Below are 18,352 nucleotides of genomic sequence, written 5' to 3'. Positions count from 1 at the left end.
CAATTTAAACTATTTAAATTACTGCAAATTTATTAAAATATTATTTAAGGAAATAAAAAATAACTTACCTTTACTCTCCACATTTAAGGCATTCATACGTTTTCGAAATTAAATTTTGATTCATATAGTATTTTTCTTTCAATTTATATTAGGAAGCCAAAACCTGAATTATGTCAAATTCAAAATTAAAAATAACCTCAAATAAAACTCAAAGGATTTCGAATAAAATAATTAAGGAGACTCTACTATTGCGTTTAATAAAAGGGAAGATTTATTAATTCAACAACAAAATGACAGCATCGCCATTCCAAAGAAAAATCTTACACATTCACTCAAAAACTATTTACATTCTAAAACTATCACCATGGCAACCACAAAACTCTACTTGTTGCCATCTACCAACTGACATATAATAAGTAAATTATTTTACAAAAAAAAAAAATACGATGCGCATAAGCACATAATATCTTACAATTTTACTATGTTTTTGGCTGCCAGGCCATTATCGGCTCCTTCTTTCAACCTGGAGCACCTCCCATCAAAATTCTCCATGACCATCGGGCTCCAGAACTTGCAAATTTTGTTATCAAGACTTTTGGAGGACTCTAATCTTTGCACTAGCATAGATACGACAACAACAACATCTTACAATTAACTCCTTGTAACTTAACTCTTTTTGTCCTATCATTGACTATATTATTTTTTCTTCAATATTATTATCCTGCATTAATGGTAAACCAAAAAACTAATATTAAGGTGGGATAATCGTTTACATGATAAACATTTTTCTTAACTCAATAGCATTTTTACTAAATCATATACGCTAAGAATATTATAAACTTCTTGGAACTAAATTTTTTATTTAACATTTAATTATTACTCTCATTTTATCTCTTTTAAAGTTTTGACTCCTGGTATTTTGTAGTGTTGTCGGAATTGTATAGACGGAACTCCAAAATATGTGACAATAATTTTTGTTCGTAAAAATACGTTAGAGGAACTTGAAAGTAACATCGTTTCTGTATATTTAGATATTCATTTGCCATTTATCAGCTCGTTGTGCACATCAAAATCATGCCATCAAATCATTTGTGACTTATGACTAATGGAGAGTCAAACTGCAGAAGTTCAGTGAGCAAGAAGAAAAAAATGTTCTATTCTAAATAATTTTGATTAAATATTCGGATCTTCACGTTATAGGTCTCAATCTTAATGATATAGAATTTTAAAATCGGTCAAGAATCGAAATTTTTTTTTAAAAACTACTTTTTTATTTGAACGAATTATAAATGAAATTTAAATATGCGACTAACTGATTCGATTTTGTTCAAATTTTGTATTTTGCCATGTAAAATTACATTCTTTAAAATGATGTATGGAATTGCATACCTTACAATTCAAAATTTTTTCGACTATTACCAAATAAAATAATAAAAAATAGGAAATATTTACTAAAAGTTTTTTTAATGGAATTTTCTTCAGCTAAACAAATTTTATAATTTAGTTCCAAAATTTTTCAATTCGCTTAAAAAGTTCCCGAGATGTGGCGAAAAGTAACATTATGGGGTCCAAACTTCAGATCGCTCTCCTGATCAAACGTTTGGGACAAAGGATTCAATTCCGCCAAAGATTCAAATTCGTGAAAGATTCAAATCCGTCAAAAAAGACGGTATGTTTAATCAGAGAAAGTACATTTTTGTTTTACGTAATTTAAAATTCCATCTCCGTTAATTTGTCGTCTGCGCTAATATTTGAAGTCGCCATCTTGAATAATTAAGATTTAGTTTTACTAAGTGAAAATCCGATCATTAGATAAAAAGTTGTTCAGAGTGTTTCATAAATTTTTTTGTGCAGTGTATGCGAAACTGTATGCTTTAGTTTCATAAATGTAATAGAGCAACGATTACTACCAAAAACATACGCGATATTCATCCTAGCGCATATGACGTTTCTTAAATACCGAAAGTGATTTTCTAAATTCAAATTCGGTTATATTGATCTTTTCAACTCTCCTAGATTAAGAAAATCAAACCCTTGGAAAGATAAATAGGGTATGGTGAGAGGAAGAGCAATTATAGTTCCATTTATTCCAAGCCGTTACTACATATTCTGAGGGGGCAAAAAATTTTAAAATTTGGATGGTATTTCAAATATCATATTCAGATATTTTGCTTAATTGATTTTTGTCCACCCGGCATTAAAAATTTGCAAACTAGATGGGCGAAAGCTGCTGTTATAGATGGCTATTAAATCACAGATTACAATAAAAAATTCTTACAATTTGTTTCAATTAAGCTTAAAAACGCATTATTTTCCGGTATTAAATCCCATAGGTTTTTACTTACGGCATTAATTTAATAAATGTTAAGAAATTTTTTATCTTTTAGATAAAAAACTACTTAACATTTATTTGTTTCAATTTAACGTAACTTTGCTGAATCTATATATATATTTCTCTTACTCGGCGACAAAAAAAAGCCTCATTACAACTCCCCGAATGGCAACGCTAGAAAATCGACCAATAATTGCCGCTAAAAATGTCACATGCCAAATCTAGATGAGGTGACTCAACATATAGCGTTTTTAAAAACGGAAACTGAAATAACTTTAAGCTAGGCAGAAGTGAGTAGTCATTGTCGATAGATCTCTATTTTTAGTATTTTGTCAAAAGCGCTTTTTTTCACGAATTTATAAATTACGAATTTATTTGACAATTTTTTATTCATATCACGGATTTATATGTTTTATTATTGTTATTAGTTATTCGTTGAAAAATGAGTCTCAGTCGTGCTGTTACGCTTTAAGATTTTATACTATAGCACATTTCTAATAGGTTTACCGAATTACATGTCATTTATTTGAAATCAAATTTATTTTAATGACGTAGCATTTACTAAAAAGATGTAATTTTTTTTTAAAAAAAATGTTGTTATATGGATTTGAATGATTGTTTTGAATTCTTAGAATTTTGTGCATTTGCAATGCACTGAGCCAAGCGAGCTTGGTTTGCGAAGCAAACCATATAAGATTGCGTAGCAATTTTAGGGGGTTGTCGAGCGTTAGCGAGCAGGGGGCGCAGCCCTCTAGTTTAACTTAATTTGTTTAACTTAATTTGTTAACGTAATTTGTTTGAGTTTAGCTTAACATTCCGGTTCCTCAAAAATTGAATCGATTGAAATGTCTGAAATAAATTTTAAAATAATAACAGCATTTCTCTAATTTAAAGTTCAACTATATAAACTTCTGAAATTTGTATTTTTATCTACGTGCAACTTAAGAAATGGTAAATGGGTTTCTTTTTAATTACTTTCTTACAATTATATTCTACTTTTAAATAATTGTAAAGAATTTTACACAGCAAAAAAAGAAAGAAAAAAAAACATGTGATATAAGAGGATGAATATAGTTTTTCTTACTCCTAGATTTTCCTGGACCACCACGAAATCTAGAAATAGTTAAAGCAAAATTGAAAAACTCATCAGGCTGTCCAGAATACGTTTTCCTGAATTGGAACCCTCCGGAAGATAGTGAAGGACTCAACGTGACACATTATGTAGTGGAAACGAATAAAGATTCTGATTTGAAATGGAACCCTATTGGAAAAACTAAGGCAGCGAACACAATGATAAGAATTAAAAATTGTGGACTTTGCTCTATTCGAATTCGGGCAATTACAGAGACTGGTAAAGGTATACCTAGCAGTGTGATAAACTTCACCAAAGAGATTTACTGTAAGTATATTCATATTTTCTAAACATACAGAGTAATTCTCTAATGCGAACTTGGGTAAAAATTGGAGGTTATGATTGGATCAATTATTGGGGAAAATTTGCCTTCGTGGAGGACTTTTTGAAGGAAATAACACGAATTTGCGTTACATGGAGAGGAAAACCACGAATATCTCCCACTTTCAGTCTGGCAGCAAGAGAAGTTTAACCCATGATCTAACACTACATTTACCACTGAGGATATTTTAAGTCAACACTGTGGTCGTGAAAGCTGGATTCGAAATTCTTATCGACCATCGCTGGGATTCGAACCCAGTTTACCCCATTGGGAGGCGAACGCTCTCTTCCCAGAGCCACAACAGCTCTATTATTGTAATTTGTGAAATACCATTACTCATTGCAACTAATAAGGAAGACTAAAGTAACAAAATTACATTTTGTGACTTTAACCCATTTTGGATCCCGCGTAAAAACTAACTATTATGAATATTTTGTAGGGGGAAGAGAGGGCTGGAAAGATATTTCTCAAAATATTGAAAATACGATTACTAACATATAAAAGAATATTAAAAATTACAATTATTGAAAAAAAACTCTTAAGGAAATATGAATAATGAACGCATTGGCGTCCATATACTGCACACATTAAGCAGTACTATACTAAAAATGTATAAAATTCAAAGTATAAATCAGCCTTCTTGGGTTTTTCTTTCTCCTTAATTTAAAAAGTTTCCAAAAACCCCAACCTTTAGCATTTTTTTGCCCCTTTTGTTTCTATGTCACTCATAATTCTAGCACCGTTCATCCCAAGTGTGAGCCTAGAGTTCGGCGCTGTGTAATCGCTACTAGCTCTTTTGAGGCTGAACTCAATCAATTTAATTCTATACTAAACTTACAGAAAAAGACTTATAAACCGATAAAAAGTTTATTTAATTTACCTTATAAATATGCCAAAATTTATTATACTTTAATCATGCATTTCACCGTATATTTTTTTCAGATAATTATTCATGTAATAACACTGATGATTTTGGCTTACGTAAGTATCTTATTTATTTTTCAAATAAAACAATTTTCATTTCAACCATTCCAATTTAATTGTTTCTTGTAGTTAAAACCTAAGAAATTGTTTATATACTTATTTATTCAATATATTTCCCAGCATTTTTTCATAAAATAATTAAATAACATAATTTTTTTTAATTCGGACAAATCTTCATGCTTTCTTATAAAAAAACAATAATATTTTCCAAATACATACCTTCGGATAACCAGTGGTAATATCTAAAAAGAAATTGTTTGTGCCCAAAAAAACACAAAATTCATACTGAGAAATGTAATTTTAAAGGAAGTAGTGTTGCTATGTTAGTTAAAAACAAAATAATGCAGATAAATAAAGAGAATCAAGGAACATTTATTAAATATGAAGTGAAAAAATTGCCCGTTTACAATCTTTTCAATTTTGCATTAAATGGAGGATGCTCTTTGATCATTGCTTTTAATATACCTTTTTTGAGACTTTGTCAAAAACTATGTAAAAATAAATAAATTTCTATTTTTATATATGTAAAAATTCCTATTGGTGAAAAGTTTAGTTTTGAGATAGCCGCCAAGCAACTCGCCAAACTTTGTTGCATTATTATAACATAAAAAAGAATATTTTATGGATTTTAAATAAAATAAGTAACCAACAATATATTATAGCTAAATCCGTAAATTCAAATTTAAAAAAATTACCCATTTGCTATAAACTCACCAACTTAATGCATAACAAAATTAAAAGTGAAAAAGAGAATTCTATAAAGATTATCAAACAGCAGCTATCGCCATAGCAACGCATTCAATGACGACGCATGTGCACTGTTTACTATTACTCTTGAACACAGTTGAAAAGTGTGATGACGTCCAAATAAGTTGTGCACGCCATCGAATCCATAACAACACTCATTTTTGCATGGGTAATAAACATTTTGGGCCTCAAAGCAGAGACCAAGGAAAAACGCTATCAATGTGTAATAACGGGATAAAAATCACCGAAACCTGCTTGATTACGGAATAAATAGTCTTTTTAGAGTTCACCTATCAAAATACTGTGTTTCCATGTTTTGTTAGTAGGTTTTGAATTTCTTAATATCCGCCTTTCTCCATAGTGATTCGTTGGTTTTCGAAGGCGTTTTTCTATTTTCTGCACTTGAATATAAGTTCGTGATCTCCAATACGTTTTTCGATTTCATGTTTCTTGTTCAATTAATTGTTTTTCGACTTCATGTTTGAAAAAATTGAAACAAATTTATCCTAGTAATGACTTTTATGGAACACCGTGTATAGATTCTATAGACTTGTGAAACCCTTGTGTCTGAGGAATGGTTCGGCAGAGTAAAATAGTAAATTTATTAGCTCGAACTTTAAAATTGTAACTTTAAAATTGTAACTTACAATTCAAAGCCCTGTTGTTTACTCTAAAAATTCAAGGTCGATTCAAATTTTCTTTTTATCTAGCATGCTAATTTTAAACTTTGTACTTTTAAATTGTATTGAACTTCTATTTTTAAGGGTTTTATATTTTGTTTTTATTTTAAGCTTTATTAATTTAATTTTTTAATTTTGTTCAATAGGTCAGAAACGTCAAGCTAAGTCCTCCACGATTCCAAGGGGAAAAAATAGCAAAGGTTCGTATTAACATTGGTTTTAGACATTAAAATATTTTGAATTCATAAACAGGATGCCACGTGAGGACCACCCTTAAAATTTATTTTTAGAATCTATTTAAAAGAGTACAGGGAGACCATAAACGAGATAATTCGGGTCACCATTACTGACTCGGTGACGATTGGGGGTCATCACTGATGACGAGCTCGTCACCGAAGTGGGCTGTTCGGTAACGGATTTGGATATTCAGCAAGTTTAAAAGGCACCGGTGATTTTCCGTGTTCTCCATCATACTTTTCGCTTCTGGCAATTTAAAGTTTGTTTATAGCGATAGTTTTCTTACGTTTATTGAATTTCTCTTTTCTCTCTTAATTTTAATTATTTTCTTCAAATTTTTATAAGATGGCTATTTAGAGAAGAAAAACAGTTTACAACTTCTGAATCAGAAATGAATTGAAAGTTACAGAAATGAGCATAAAAGAGAATAGATTATATATACGAACTATACACATTAAAGGTAACCAATAAGAATTTAAACAAGGGGAAAATAAAAAATCTATCGAATCCCTTACTAGGAAGGATGAGATGAAAACCATGGAAATCAGTTTCATTTCTAGATGAATCTGATTTTTATGTTTTTATTAATTGCCTTTAATATTATTTCGGTTTTGTCTGACATGCAGAAGGTTTTGAGATTTTCAGCACCGACTTCTTTACAAATGATTCCCTAAAAATTAATTTTAATATTATTTCCTTTCTTAAATATTTATATTTAACCCTCATTTGTATAAACATTGTCCTTGTGTTTGCCAAGGATTCTAAAAATATGTAGTAAGGGTAGTGTCTACGAACACCCTGTATGTCTAATTAATACCAAATACATTTTTAGAAAGTCATGAAACAAACAGCAATCAATTAGACAACATTCTGGATTCTATAAAAAATTGCCACAGAGGAAAATTGATGACTTTGAATAGTCTGGATGCTTCCAATGCCAAAGCTATTTCAATTGAGTAAGTTTTTTTAAGCTATGGCTTATAATTTTCTTTAAGAATGAATACATTGATCAAAAATATTTCTACTTTTTAAGCGAAAAACTATTGAAAATTGAAGTCTACTTAACAAAACATTATACGAGTCAATTTGGACGGCAGTTTGAGATTGTATAGTAAGCAACAACAACCAAAATATAACCCTGAGTTATTTTTGATTTAATGATCGGATCTTCTCATACTTCGACCATAGACCGGGATTGCTTGGGCATTGGGTCCATATCCAAGAGGTCGTGGGCTCTATCCCCGCCGGGCGAAGACTCCCCCTTGTAGTAAATGGTGACTGATGCATGTTAATTATGTCGGGGTCACAAAGTCCTCCATGTTCCCATAACAAATCATACCTCTGGGGGTACTGATCCAGGTGTTTCCTTGTCATCTGGATTTGTTCAAAATTAAAAGGCTACGGAGTTGAAAATTAGTAGTCGTAAACCCAAAATTGGGTCGGCTGCTCAACGACGGTTATGAATAAATAAATAAATACTTCGAACATAATCTTGATGGTTCGAGATTAAATTAAAGTTCCAAACTTACTATAACATGTTTCTAAACCTGACGCTTTAGGTGTTATCAAAACATGATCTTCATTTAATTTAGCCAGTTGCGTTTAATCTCACGATATCCAAGCATTTAGGGCGGAAAAAACGACACATTTTTTTAATTTCCTTAATTATTTTTCAACTGTCACTTACGCCTGCATACTCTAGTTAGTGAGGCGTTGAGCCCATGTCCAAGAGGTCGAGAGATCGGTACCCACCGGCCGAAGGCAATGGTGACTGATGCAAGCTAAATATGTCGGGGTCACAAAGTCCTCCAAGTTCGCATAATAAATCAACTCCCCTGGGGCTACTGTATCGGAGATTCATCGTGCTCTGGTTTAGGTTAAAATTACGATCTGCGGATGGAAGGATGGTGTGTGAATATGTCTGCTTGACTTGTCCAAGTGTCTTTAGAAACAACAAGCATTATGCACAATTATTTTGTTTGTTTAAAATATATATATTAGATTTTGAAATCGCCGAATGCGATATTAAATCATTATTACGACCCTATATTTTATTTATTTGGAGTGATTATACTATATTAATTTTATAATATTGTGTTTTAACCAATGAAATTTGCCTGAAACCATCTAAATCAAAGTATATCTGATTTTTAAAATTTTTTGAAAATTTCCAGGATATTGGAACGTGCTTCTGTTTGTATAGAAGAACACGCACCCACTGAACCAGTAACATACAGTGACAAGAGTTTCAAAGATTTCCTCAAGAAGTTCATACTCCAAATCAGAACATTTTCGTTACGGCACTTTTTATCCTTAAGTATGTAAGTCATTCTGGTTTTACATAAAAAATAAGGTCTCCATGTGTATTTTCTACACCTACAATTTCTATTGATGTTTATTTTAGGAATGAATCGTTATAATCAAGCAAGAAACTGTTTGAAATCTCTGAATTATTCTGGCATTGAACATTGCTATGATTTACTCAACAACTATACGATGTGTACACGAAATCATTCTAGTAACACTTCTGTTCATAAGTAATAACTGATTTTGTACCTTTTATTAACGACAGTTTCAGATACTTATTTTTTGCCTTTTAAAGTTAGTTTCTAAAGGAAATCTATGTCCACCGCAAGAAGACGATTGGCAGCCAAATCCTGATACAAGTTCATTAATCAAAACCGAGTTTACATAAAAACAAATTTAAGAAAGTTTAGCGAGATGTTTTTTTAGATTTTTCTTAATGTGAGCATTTGAAAATTCAATCTATTTTAGCGGTGAATCACTTATGTGTTGAATTATATAAAAATTCCTCATAACTTTAAATAACTTTTAAATACGCTAACTTTTCAATATGAAGAACTCACTAACTTTCTCAATATGAAGAACTTAATATAAATTATTAAAAATAAAATATCAATTTTGGGAAATTGCATTTTATTAAAAAAATATTTTTTACTCCACTGTTATAAATTCTCATTCTAAAATTACTGTAAATGAAATTAACCATAAAGTTTATAGTTAGGAACGTTTCTCGATCTTTACGTGTTTGACACCGTTTACAATTGGAATGGCTAAAAAAACCATGAATACAAAACTATGCTGTTTTGTAACCAATTTACAACTTGAGTGGCTTAAAAACCATAAAAATAAAAATTAATTGGACATTGAAGTTAGGTCATATTAGGTTATATATAGGTTAAATACAAAGCAAAACAAAACAAATCGAAATTAAATGAAATTTAAAAAAAATCAGAGCTTTTATTTATAGTTCATATATTCCAATGAACATTTTCTATTTAGTTTTGTGTGACGACGGCCATTTTGTTTTATTCACTTGTGGAAGCAGTCGCCAATCACGTCGCCAAGAATAAATGGTTGGCTAGATTGTGGAAAAATATCAATGGCCAATGATCAGGGCTGGCCAATGATTACTTCTTTCGTTTATTATGATAATGGTTGAATCACATGTGGCTTTATTTGAGGTAATGAAAACTAAACATTTTAGTTGCCGTCAGAAGTCAATTTCATATTATAATTGCTACTTATTTAAGCGCAATACAATTAATAAAATAAAATTAGACATTTTAAGCTATTATCATAAAGTACTCTCCTTTGCAGTGAAATGATTACATGTTTGTGGAAGCCATTGAATTCTTGCTCAAAGAAAGCAATTGAAATTTTATTGAGGACAATGATTACGGCTGTGAATGGAGTNCACACCCTCGGTCCCTACGCAGACTGATCCAAGTGGTCACCCACCCGCACACTAACCGCAGCCAGTGATGCTTGACTTCGGTGATCTGCTGGGAACCGTGTCTTAACGATCAGTCCACCGCGGGACCTTGACGTGTTTGAAACCGTTTACAATTGGAATGGCTAAGAAACAATGAATACAAAACTATGCCGTTTTTTAACCAATTTACAACTTGAGGGGTTTCAAAACCGTAAAAATGAAAATTAATTTACATTGAAGTTAGGTCATATTAGGTTATATATAGATTATATACAAAACAAAACAAATCGAAATTAAGTGAAATTAAAAAATCGGAACTTTTATTTATAGTGCATATATCCCAATGAACATTTTCTATTTAGTTCTGTGTGACGGCCATTTTGTTTTGTTCACTTGTGGAAGCTGTCGCCAATCGCGAGGACAACCAAAAATAAATGGTTGACTAGATTGTGGAAAAATATCAATGGCCAATGATTACTTCTATCGTTCATCATAATAATGATTGAATCACATGTGACTTTATTTGAGGTAATGAAAACTAAACATATTAGTTACTGTCAGAAGTCAATTTCATATTTCAATTGCTACTTATTTAAGCGCAATACAATTAATAAAATAAAATTAGACGTTTTAAGCTATTATCACAATGTATTCTCCTTTGCAGTGAAATGATTACATGCTTGTGGAAGCCATTGAATTCTTGCCCAAAGAAAGCAATTGAAATTTTATTGAAGACAATGATTATGGCTGTGAATGGAGTTACAACGATGGAGTTGTATATTCCAGATGATCTTCCAAATTTCCACAAAAGTATTCTCAATGTTCGTAAGTTCCATTTTTTAACTTCATTATTTTTTTAAAAAAGTGGGTACAGGTGCGTAGAAAAAAAGTTAAACCTTCATTAACTTTCGGTCTAATGTTCGGACTTTCACGTACTTGGAATCAATCTTAATTACTCAAGAGTCCAAAATAGTATAATTAATTCATACAAACGCTATTTTAAGTTACGAAATTCAGCAACAAAACGTGATTTTTTCCTAATAAAAAAATTTCTTCCCACTAATATAGATATTTACAAGTGAAAAATCCAATCTCTAGATGCAATGCTATTAAATATGATCGCTTTTTTTAGCCCTGTACATTTTAATTAAATTTATATTTTTTATGAAATAGCTAGTTAAACTAAACTGGCGTCTAACTCAGAAAACTTTTTCCTGTCAATGAGATTATGCTTCTTTTTATCAAATTTTGCTGAGCATATTTCTAGATACAAATTTTAAATTCTCCAAAGAATTATTTTGCAAAATCCTTAAACAAATCAAACGAATGACATAAAAATAAAAATCCACGCTATTTTTTTCTGAAATTATAAGAAAATTTGGAATGTTATTTAGATTTGAGAGAAACAGTTATTGGTCGTTGAAATTTCTTTAATTTACAAAATCAGTCATTGATAAATTTTTGAATACGCATGAAAAAAAATTTTTTTGTTTTTCAAACTTCTTTTTTTATTTTATATTTTACTACAAATGAAATTCCGATAATCTAACAGCTATTTTAAGCATTTAAGCAACAATTGAACTGTTTTCTATAATTATATACCAAAATATATTTTACCAAAATAAAATATCAAAATCCAATTTTGTTGTAGATAGAGCGTCTGAAAAAAATACATTAAAAGGTGTCTATTTGCGCCAAAAGGTTAAAAAAAGAGCTAAAATGGCATTTGAATTTTGTTCTAACAAGTACACGGTCTAAGCTTTATAACTGTATTCTAAACTTCTTGTATTGAAAATAAATTACAGTGCCTTAAATTGTTAAAAACTATCATATATTACGGCCCTAACAACAATTTCACATTGTACCCAATGCGGCTCAAAATTGGCTTAATATGTGTCCTATGCACAGAGGAACCAATATTAGGATGTCTAGATTTTTTAATATTGGTCTTAATGGATCGATATCGTTCGTAAAGTGACTGTAAATATCGTATGAATCAGATAATTTTACATAGGATCAATATTGGAAAATAATGGCCCCCTTTGAGCACTTATTGAGCCAAGATTGGTAAATTTTGGTCCAATGAGACCCAAGTTGTTTCGCCGCTAATAATATTGGTTTCTAATATTTACATTCAAACCAAGCGTATGATGATACACCTAACAGAAAATATAACTCTTTTACTATATCATGTATTTAGCTCATTTATGTTCCAACTATATACTGTACAGATTTTGAATTAATTTTATTTATTTATTCAGTCTCTTTTAGTTCCATGTAATATACTTACATTTTTTCAGACCCTATTAGTAGGTGTGAAAGTCATCATATAAGGATTTGGATTAAGGATATAAATATATGTATTTTCCGCACGATCAGACCACTTCAAGAAAATTCATTACGAAGGTATGTAATATTTGTGCCGATTTTAAAAACTTCATACATTAAATATTATTTTAAAAGAGTCTTCTAGAGTTGATTTAAACTAAACTATACTTTGCTACAAGCTAAGAAAAGACCATAGCGGTATAAGATTTAAGTAATCATTCGCGACTGCATATAGTTCCATTTTATTTAGTTATCAAATTTTATAAATATGCTTAACAATATAAGAGCTTTTGATAGTTAAACTCGCCAGCCAAGAATTTAATTCGCGAGGTATTTTACGATATATGTCACATAATTATTATAAAAAGATTACAGTTTCGTAGTCTTACTGGAATCCTAGACTTGGCGACGTATTTCGATAAATAAAGAGAACATTCACTCTTGAAAAAGAAACAATTATAAAAGTTCTCAAGAGCATTGGATTTGATTGGTTTCTTGACCTTAGACTCAGGAGCAGAGTTTCCAAGTGGATTGCCGACCAAACAAGGAGCCCCTGGTGTTTAGTCCCCAAGCATGCTTGGTATAGTGCGGCTTTCAGAAGAACTCCTCCAGACACCAGTACCGCTTCATGGCGGGTTCTATGGTTACGAGGAAAAGTCGCTTCGAATAAGGGTGTGGGGTGAAAAGTTTTGTCTTCATTTTTTCGTAGGTCGTCGTGAGTAAACCGACGCCTTCTTTCCTCCATTTCATCCCTATTAGAAATGTGCTCTCGTTTGTTACCATAGTAGCAGACAGTTCCAGACTTTTAGTCTGAAGAAGTTCTCAAAGCCGTACTATAGTCATTTTATCGACACACAGAAGGGAGGAAAAACTGAGTCGACCTCTCCCGGTCCGAGAGTGGAACCCCGCATCTATGACATGGGAGCGCGAAGCTCCAACGGGCGTCTTAGAAATGATTTAGCTCTTACTGAACTTACAATTGGGTATAATATGAAAAAAACACAACTACTTCGATTTAGTAGGAACAACATATGACGCAATGCTAAACGAATGGAATTTAGTTGTTGTTTAGTTAGTTATTGTTATTAGTAGTTGTTGTTATTTGTTTTAGTTGTTGTTGTTTTAGTTGTATTTAGTTTCAATAACTTTTCTTTATAATGCAATAAAATCTGACGAGCAGCTATTTAAACGATCGAACACTTCGTTTGTTTATTTGTGGCTTGAAGTTAGGCTCGCAGAAAATGCCGTTCTTGGGTTAAATTTAGTAGGAACAACACAACCCGTGACGTAGGCTATATTATACCCAATACCTAAACAACCATTTACTTAGAATTATTATAGTGGATTACAAGGATGATCCTTACTGGTATATTTTTATGTTTTCCTTTCTCAATATTACATATTTTTATGTAATTTTGTAGGGTTTGTCATCAGAAATTCCTTTAAATTGCGGTCGATTTCAAAATAAGAGCCAAACAATTTGTAAAATCTATTATGAAATTTCAAATTAAGAGTTTCTGAAATTTTTACATCACGAGTTTTATGTCTCTTAAAACTTAATTACCATATTCTTTTTTGTTATCCGTAGATAGCACAAATCATTTTGTGTTTCGACGCTAAAGAAGGTTCTTGTTTATCAAACGGAAACTATATGATGTCTATTTTTCTGCCTCTATTTGTGTTTGAATCACACTCTTTTGCGTTTTCCGTAGATAGCAAAAATCATTTTGAATTTCAGAACAAATGTTCTTCTTTATAAAACTGCTTGTTTTGCTGTATTCATACCTAGACTAAAGTATACTCTATCTTCAATTGAATATTTTTAGCCCTTGCAAGTTTTCCAATGCAAATTAGTTTCTTCTTTTTTCAGAATTCTGAAAGTCACTACGTATTGCATTGGAAAAACTCGCCCTTCAAATTGCCATATACAAAGATATTCCGAACTTGAAAAAATTTCAAATGAAGTATTTGAAAACATCAGAAACATTCTAACAGAAAATAGTTCATATTCGAACTTAATTTCAAATGACAGGGGAGATATTATAGAAGATATACGAAGACAGGAAGGAAAGAACTTTTTATCTGATGAGATTGGCTACTATCACCTGCCCAAAAAGAGCACTATCAACAAAATAAAATATAAATATTCCAACAAATTTTTTGAAGATGTTAGAATGAACAAGATTACGAGAAACCGACTGTCCAAAGAAACAAGTGATAAAACTTTTTTAGATAGATTATGTACCCTCAAAATTTTAACACATATTAAATTGTAATAATACAAATCAACAAGTGTGTAGCATTAGCCTTTCGATTTCAAGATCCTTTCCTACAGGAGAGAATTGTCCCACATCTTTTGGAAGAAGAAAAAGGTAAAGAATGCACATCTACATTACCCCGAAACCAGATTTACAACAGATTACAAATTTGATTTCAAAATTTGGAAATTGAAAACAATACTTTGCTAACATTAAAATGCATGAAAATACATATTGACGCTTTGAATTGTCAGTGTAAACCTTTTTCTTAAGTATCAGAGTAGAAAATGCCAGACAATGACCCTTTTTCTCAAAGAAGGCATCAATCTGTGGAAAACCTGACAAGTATATGCCGGATAATGACCTTTTACAAAAAAAAGAAATCATTATAGAGAATACCGAATATCCCGTTAAACTAAAAAAAACATCACTTTAGAGTATATGATGCTTTTACAACTTGCAAAAGAAATTAAACAATTCACTTAACATCGGAAAGGAGCTTAGTATAGAAGGTTACCGTGCTGCACGCTTGTTGTTTTGTAGTCTTGATATTGGGTTTCTAAATGACCAATCATTCGAACAATTAATTTTAAAGAAACGAAAGAAGTCCGGAATGTGCGGTTACCTGCAAGTTATTCAAAAAAGCAGATATATTTATTTTCATCAAATTTTGAAACAAGTTAAAAAGTTTTTCCAGAGAGATGGTGCTGCTGATTGAAAAATATTAAAAACCAAATATTGTTTGATGTATTTAGTTTTTCCTAGTCAGCAGTACAGTCTGTTAAGAAACTTTGTAATGTTTTTTAGAATTTGATGAGAGTAAAAAAGCTATTTTCCAGTGAAAATTGCACCTAACCGTTTATTTATATCCTCTTCCATTTTTTTATCTTTTTCTTTTGTTTTTACTCTCGTTATGAGTTTCAAAATAAGACCGATTTTTATATGAAAACTAACTTGTACAAATATTACAAAAATATTTATTCTTACATCAAAAAATTTGACCCTCCACACCAAGATTTTTGACTTGCGATATTAGAATTATTTCCATGTGGATTTAACAAGAATTTTTCTTCCTGTGGGACTTTCTTAATGCAGCATTTTGACCGAGCATTTACGAAGTGGGGCTTCTAAATTATTAGTTTATAATTAAAAGTTTAGTTAGCATGATTTTGTATCCCCTTCCACATAAGAATATAGCACGAATTTTACTTAAAGTTGAAAAAGCTATTACTATAACATGTTAAGTCACATTTAAAAACATTAAAATTTTCAAATTTAAAGAGAAGAGCAATAGTTTTTCCTTAAGATCATTATATTTTTACAAATTTCTTAATAATGGCAGATTTTAATCAGAAATAATACTTCCCCCCAAAACTAATTGTCTCAAATGTCAATTAATCATCAATAGCATCATGTGACAGTTCCATTCCGAACCATTAGAATGCTCACCATGTCAAAAATTGTCACATATTGAAGTTTATTTTAAATTATTTAATACGTTGATACCATGTATTTAATACATTGACACCATGTGCATACCATGCATGGTATCATTGAAACCATGTATGGTATCATTGATACCATGTATGATACCAATCTATGCATGTATACATCTGTATATTTAATCAAAGTATACATGTATATATATTATTATGGGACTGTTATACACCTTTCTTTAAAATTGAAATGCATTTTTTTTCTCAATCAGAAGCGTTAGTGGTAAAAGTTTTGTGTACAAGTTAGTCCAGTTGTTACTTATTAGAACTAGTTAACATAATTGCTAGTCCTTTAACTGACCAACGGCTTAAATTTATATTCTAAACGATCAAATCAAAAAACGTCGTAAGGTGAGGGTACATGTGCCACCGACATGAGCGTCTGCAGGGTGAGGTGATCTTTTCGATGATCCCCAGACGATACGGAAGTGTGGAATCCGCTAAGAAACCTGTACGTCACTTACAGTGGATTTACAGGAAAGGAGAGTGGAGGATTCGTACGGTGAGTTACTTCTTTTGATTAACCCCCTCCGATCGATCCCCCAGTTTGAGTACCCCTCAACAAGAACATTTGCAGAAGACCTCCGGTTTAAATTTATATTCTGAATGATTAAATAAAAAAAACGCTTAGCGTTTTTGGAGTTGATAAATTATATTTATGAAAATAGGTCATGATTTAAAAGGCTACAAAGTATTCAGTGCTATAGGGTAATTTTATAGGGCTTTTGAGACAATTCAGTTGCTCAGGCAGTCATGGGGAACACTCTAGATGCGGACCATTGAGGTGTAACTTAAGTAGAGCACACAGTGCATTTTAATTTTTATCCCCAAAAAGGAACTGCGTGATTGGAGGGCTACATGAAAGAGAAATTTTCCACCTTTGGCGTCTCCTGATTATTTCGGTGGAAGAAAATCGATGTGGGAATTTTAAAGTCATAAAATCTTAAAATATAGTTTATCGTACTGAATTTGTTTTCATACGAACTTTTGTTAAAAGGGAACATCATACATTTCATATGTAGGTTAATTTATCCATTATTAGAATTACAATTGTTTTGTTTTTTTTTACAACATAAATAAACTCGTATTATGCTCTTCTTTTCCTTAAAACATATTTTATTTTATTCATTCGTAAATTAATATCTTTTGAAAAACTGTTTGTAAGACAGTTTTTCAGTAAATATAAACGAATAAGTAAATATAAGCGCATAGGACTTTATCAATACGAACACAACTAAACCATAAAGTAATGATTATGTAGAATAATTTATTATTAATACATAATTTTTTTTAAATATTTTTAATGCTAAAATGCAGAAGACAAATTTTTGGCGACATTGCTGTATACAAGTAACATGCTGAAAGGAAAAAAAATTGGAATTACAGATATAAAAACGAGATATGTTCACTTATATGCATAGAAATCTTTTTTTTTTCGGTCCGGTTTCTTAAAAAAATATGAAGTTAATTTTTTTTTAAACAAAAAACTAGAAAATAAGTGTCAGCTTCCTGTTATTTACGTCATTTTTTAAAGCAGATGTTTCAAATTTCATACAGTTGATTTCATACAAATTTCATACATTCATAATGTTTTTAAGTGCTGAAGAAGTTTTTAAAAAAATATATCACTTTAATTGTACCTCACTTATAATGGAAAAAATCGTCCTCATAAAGTGTGAAGATTTGTAATTATTATAATTCATATGATTTGAAGCTAAACCGTCTTTTAATTCTTTAAAAATAGATAAATGCTTTCTAAATACTGATATGGAAATGATGAAAAATTGCACTTACGATATGTATCTGTATTCAATTGGCCTGGAAATTTCAAAACAAGAGCATTTGAAACAGTAAGTGTGTTTTAAGTCTAAAAAAATAATTTCATATAATAATTTTATTTGTTTACAGAAGACTGTTACTTCTGCTTTTATGCATTTGTAGCTTACTAATATTTACTGAAAAATGTTTGTATACAGGGATGTTTTCCAACTTTGGCACTTAGTAACATTGCTGTATTGGCAGCGTCGCCAAAATGATCACCATGTTTTGGCGGCATAAGAGGAGATCAACTGGATTGGTATAATTAGTAGCCCTACATAT

General features: G+C 30.9%; 1 protein-coding gene across 1 annotated transcript in view; it reads left to right on the top strand.

The window, feature by feature from the left end:
• Positions 1–18,352, top strand: part of LOC107437637 (uncharacterized) — a 43,268-nt gene that overhangs the window by 20,308 nt on the left and 4,608 nt on the right. Inside the window, exons 8-17 of the mRNA XM_071185405.1 lie at positions 3,423–3,731; positions 4,729–4,767; positions 6,344–6,397; positions 7,267–7,390; positions 8,609–8,751; positions 8,839–8,971; positions 10,835–10,995; positions 12,471–12,576; positions 14,369–14,712; positions 17,997–18,102. Of these exons, the coding sequence (XP_071041506.1) occupies positions 3,423–3,731; positions 4,729–4,767; positions 6,344–6,397; positions 7,267–7,390; positions 8,609–8,751; positions 8,839–8,971; positions 10,835–10,995; positions 12,471–12,576; positions 14,369–14,712; positions 17,997–18,102 (1,519 nt within the window). The remainder of the gene's footprint in view (positions 1–3,422; positions 3,732–4,728; positions 4,768–6,343; positions 6,398–7,266; positions 7,391–8,608; positions 8,752–8,838; positions 8,972–10,834; positions 10,996–12,470; positions 12,577–14,368; positions 14,713–17,996; positions 18,103–18,352) is intronic.

The sequence above is a fragment of the Parasteatoda tepidariorum genome, chromosome 9 (assembly GCF_043381705.1).
Source record: "Parasteatoda tepidariorum isolate YZ-2023 chromosome 9, CAS_Ptep_4.0, whole genome shotgun sequence".
Lineage (NCBI taxonomy): Eukaryota > Metazoa > Arthropoda > Arachnida > Araneae > Theridiidae > Parasteatoda > Parasteatoda tepidariorum.
This window is presented reverse-complemented; position numbering and strand designations above follow the sequence as displayed.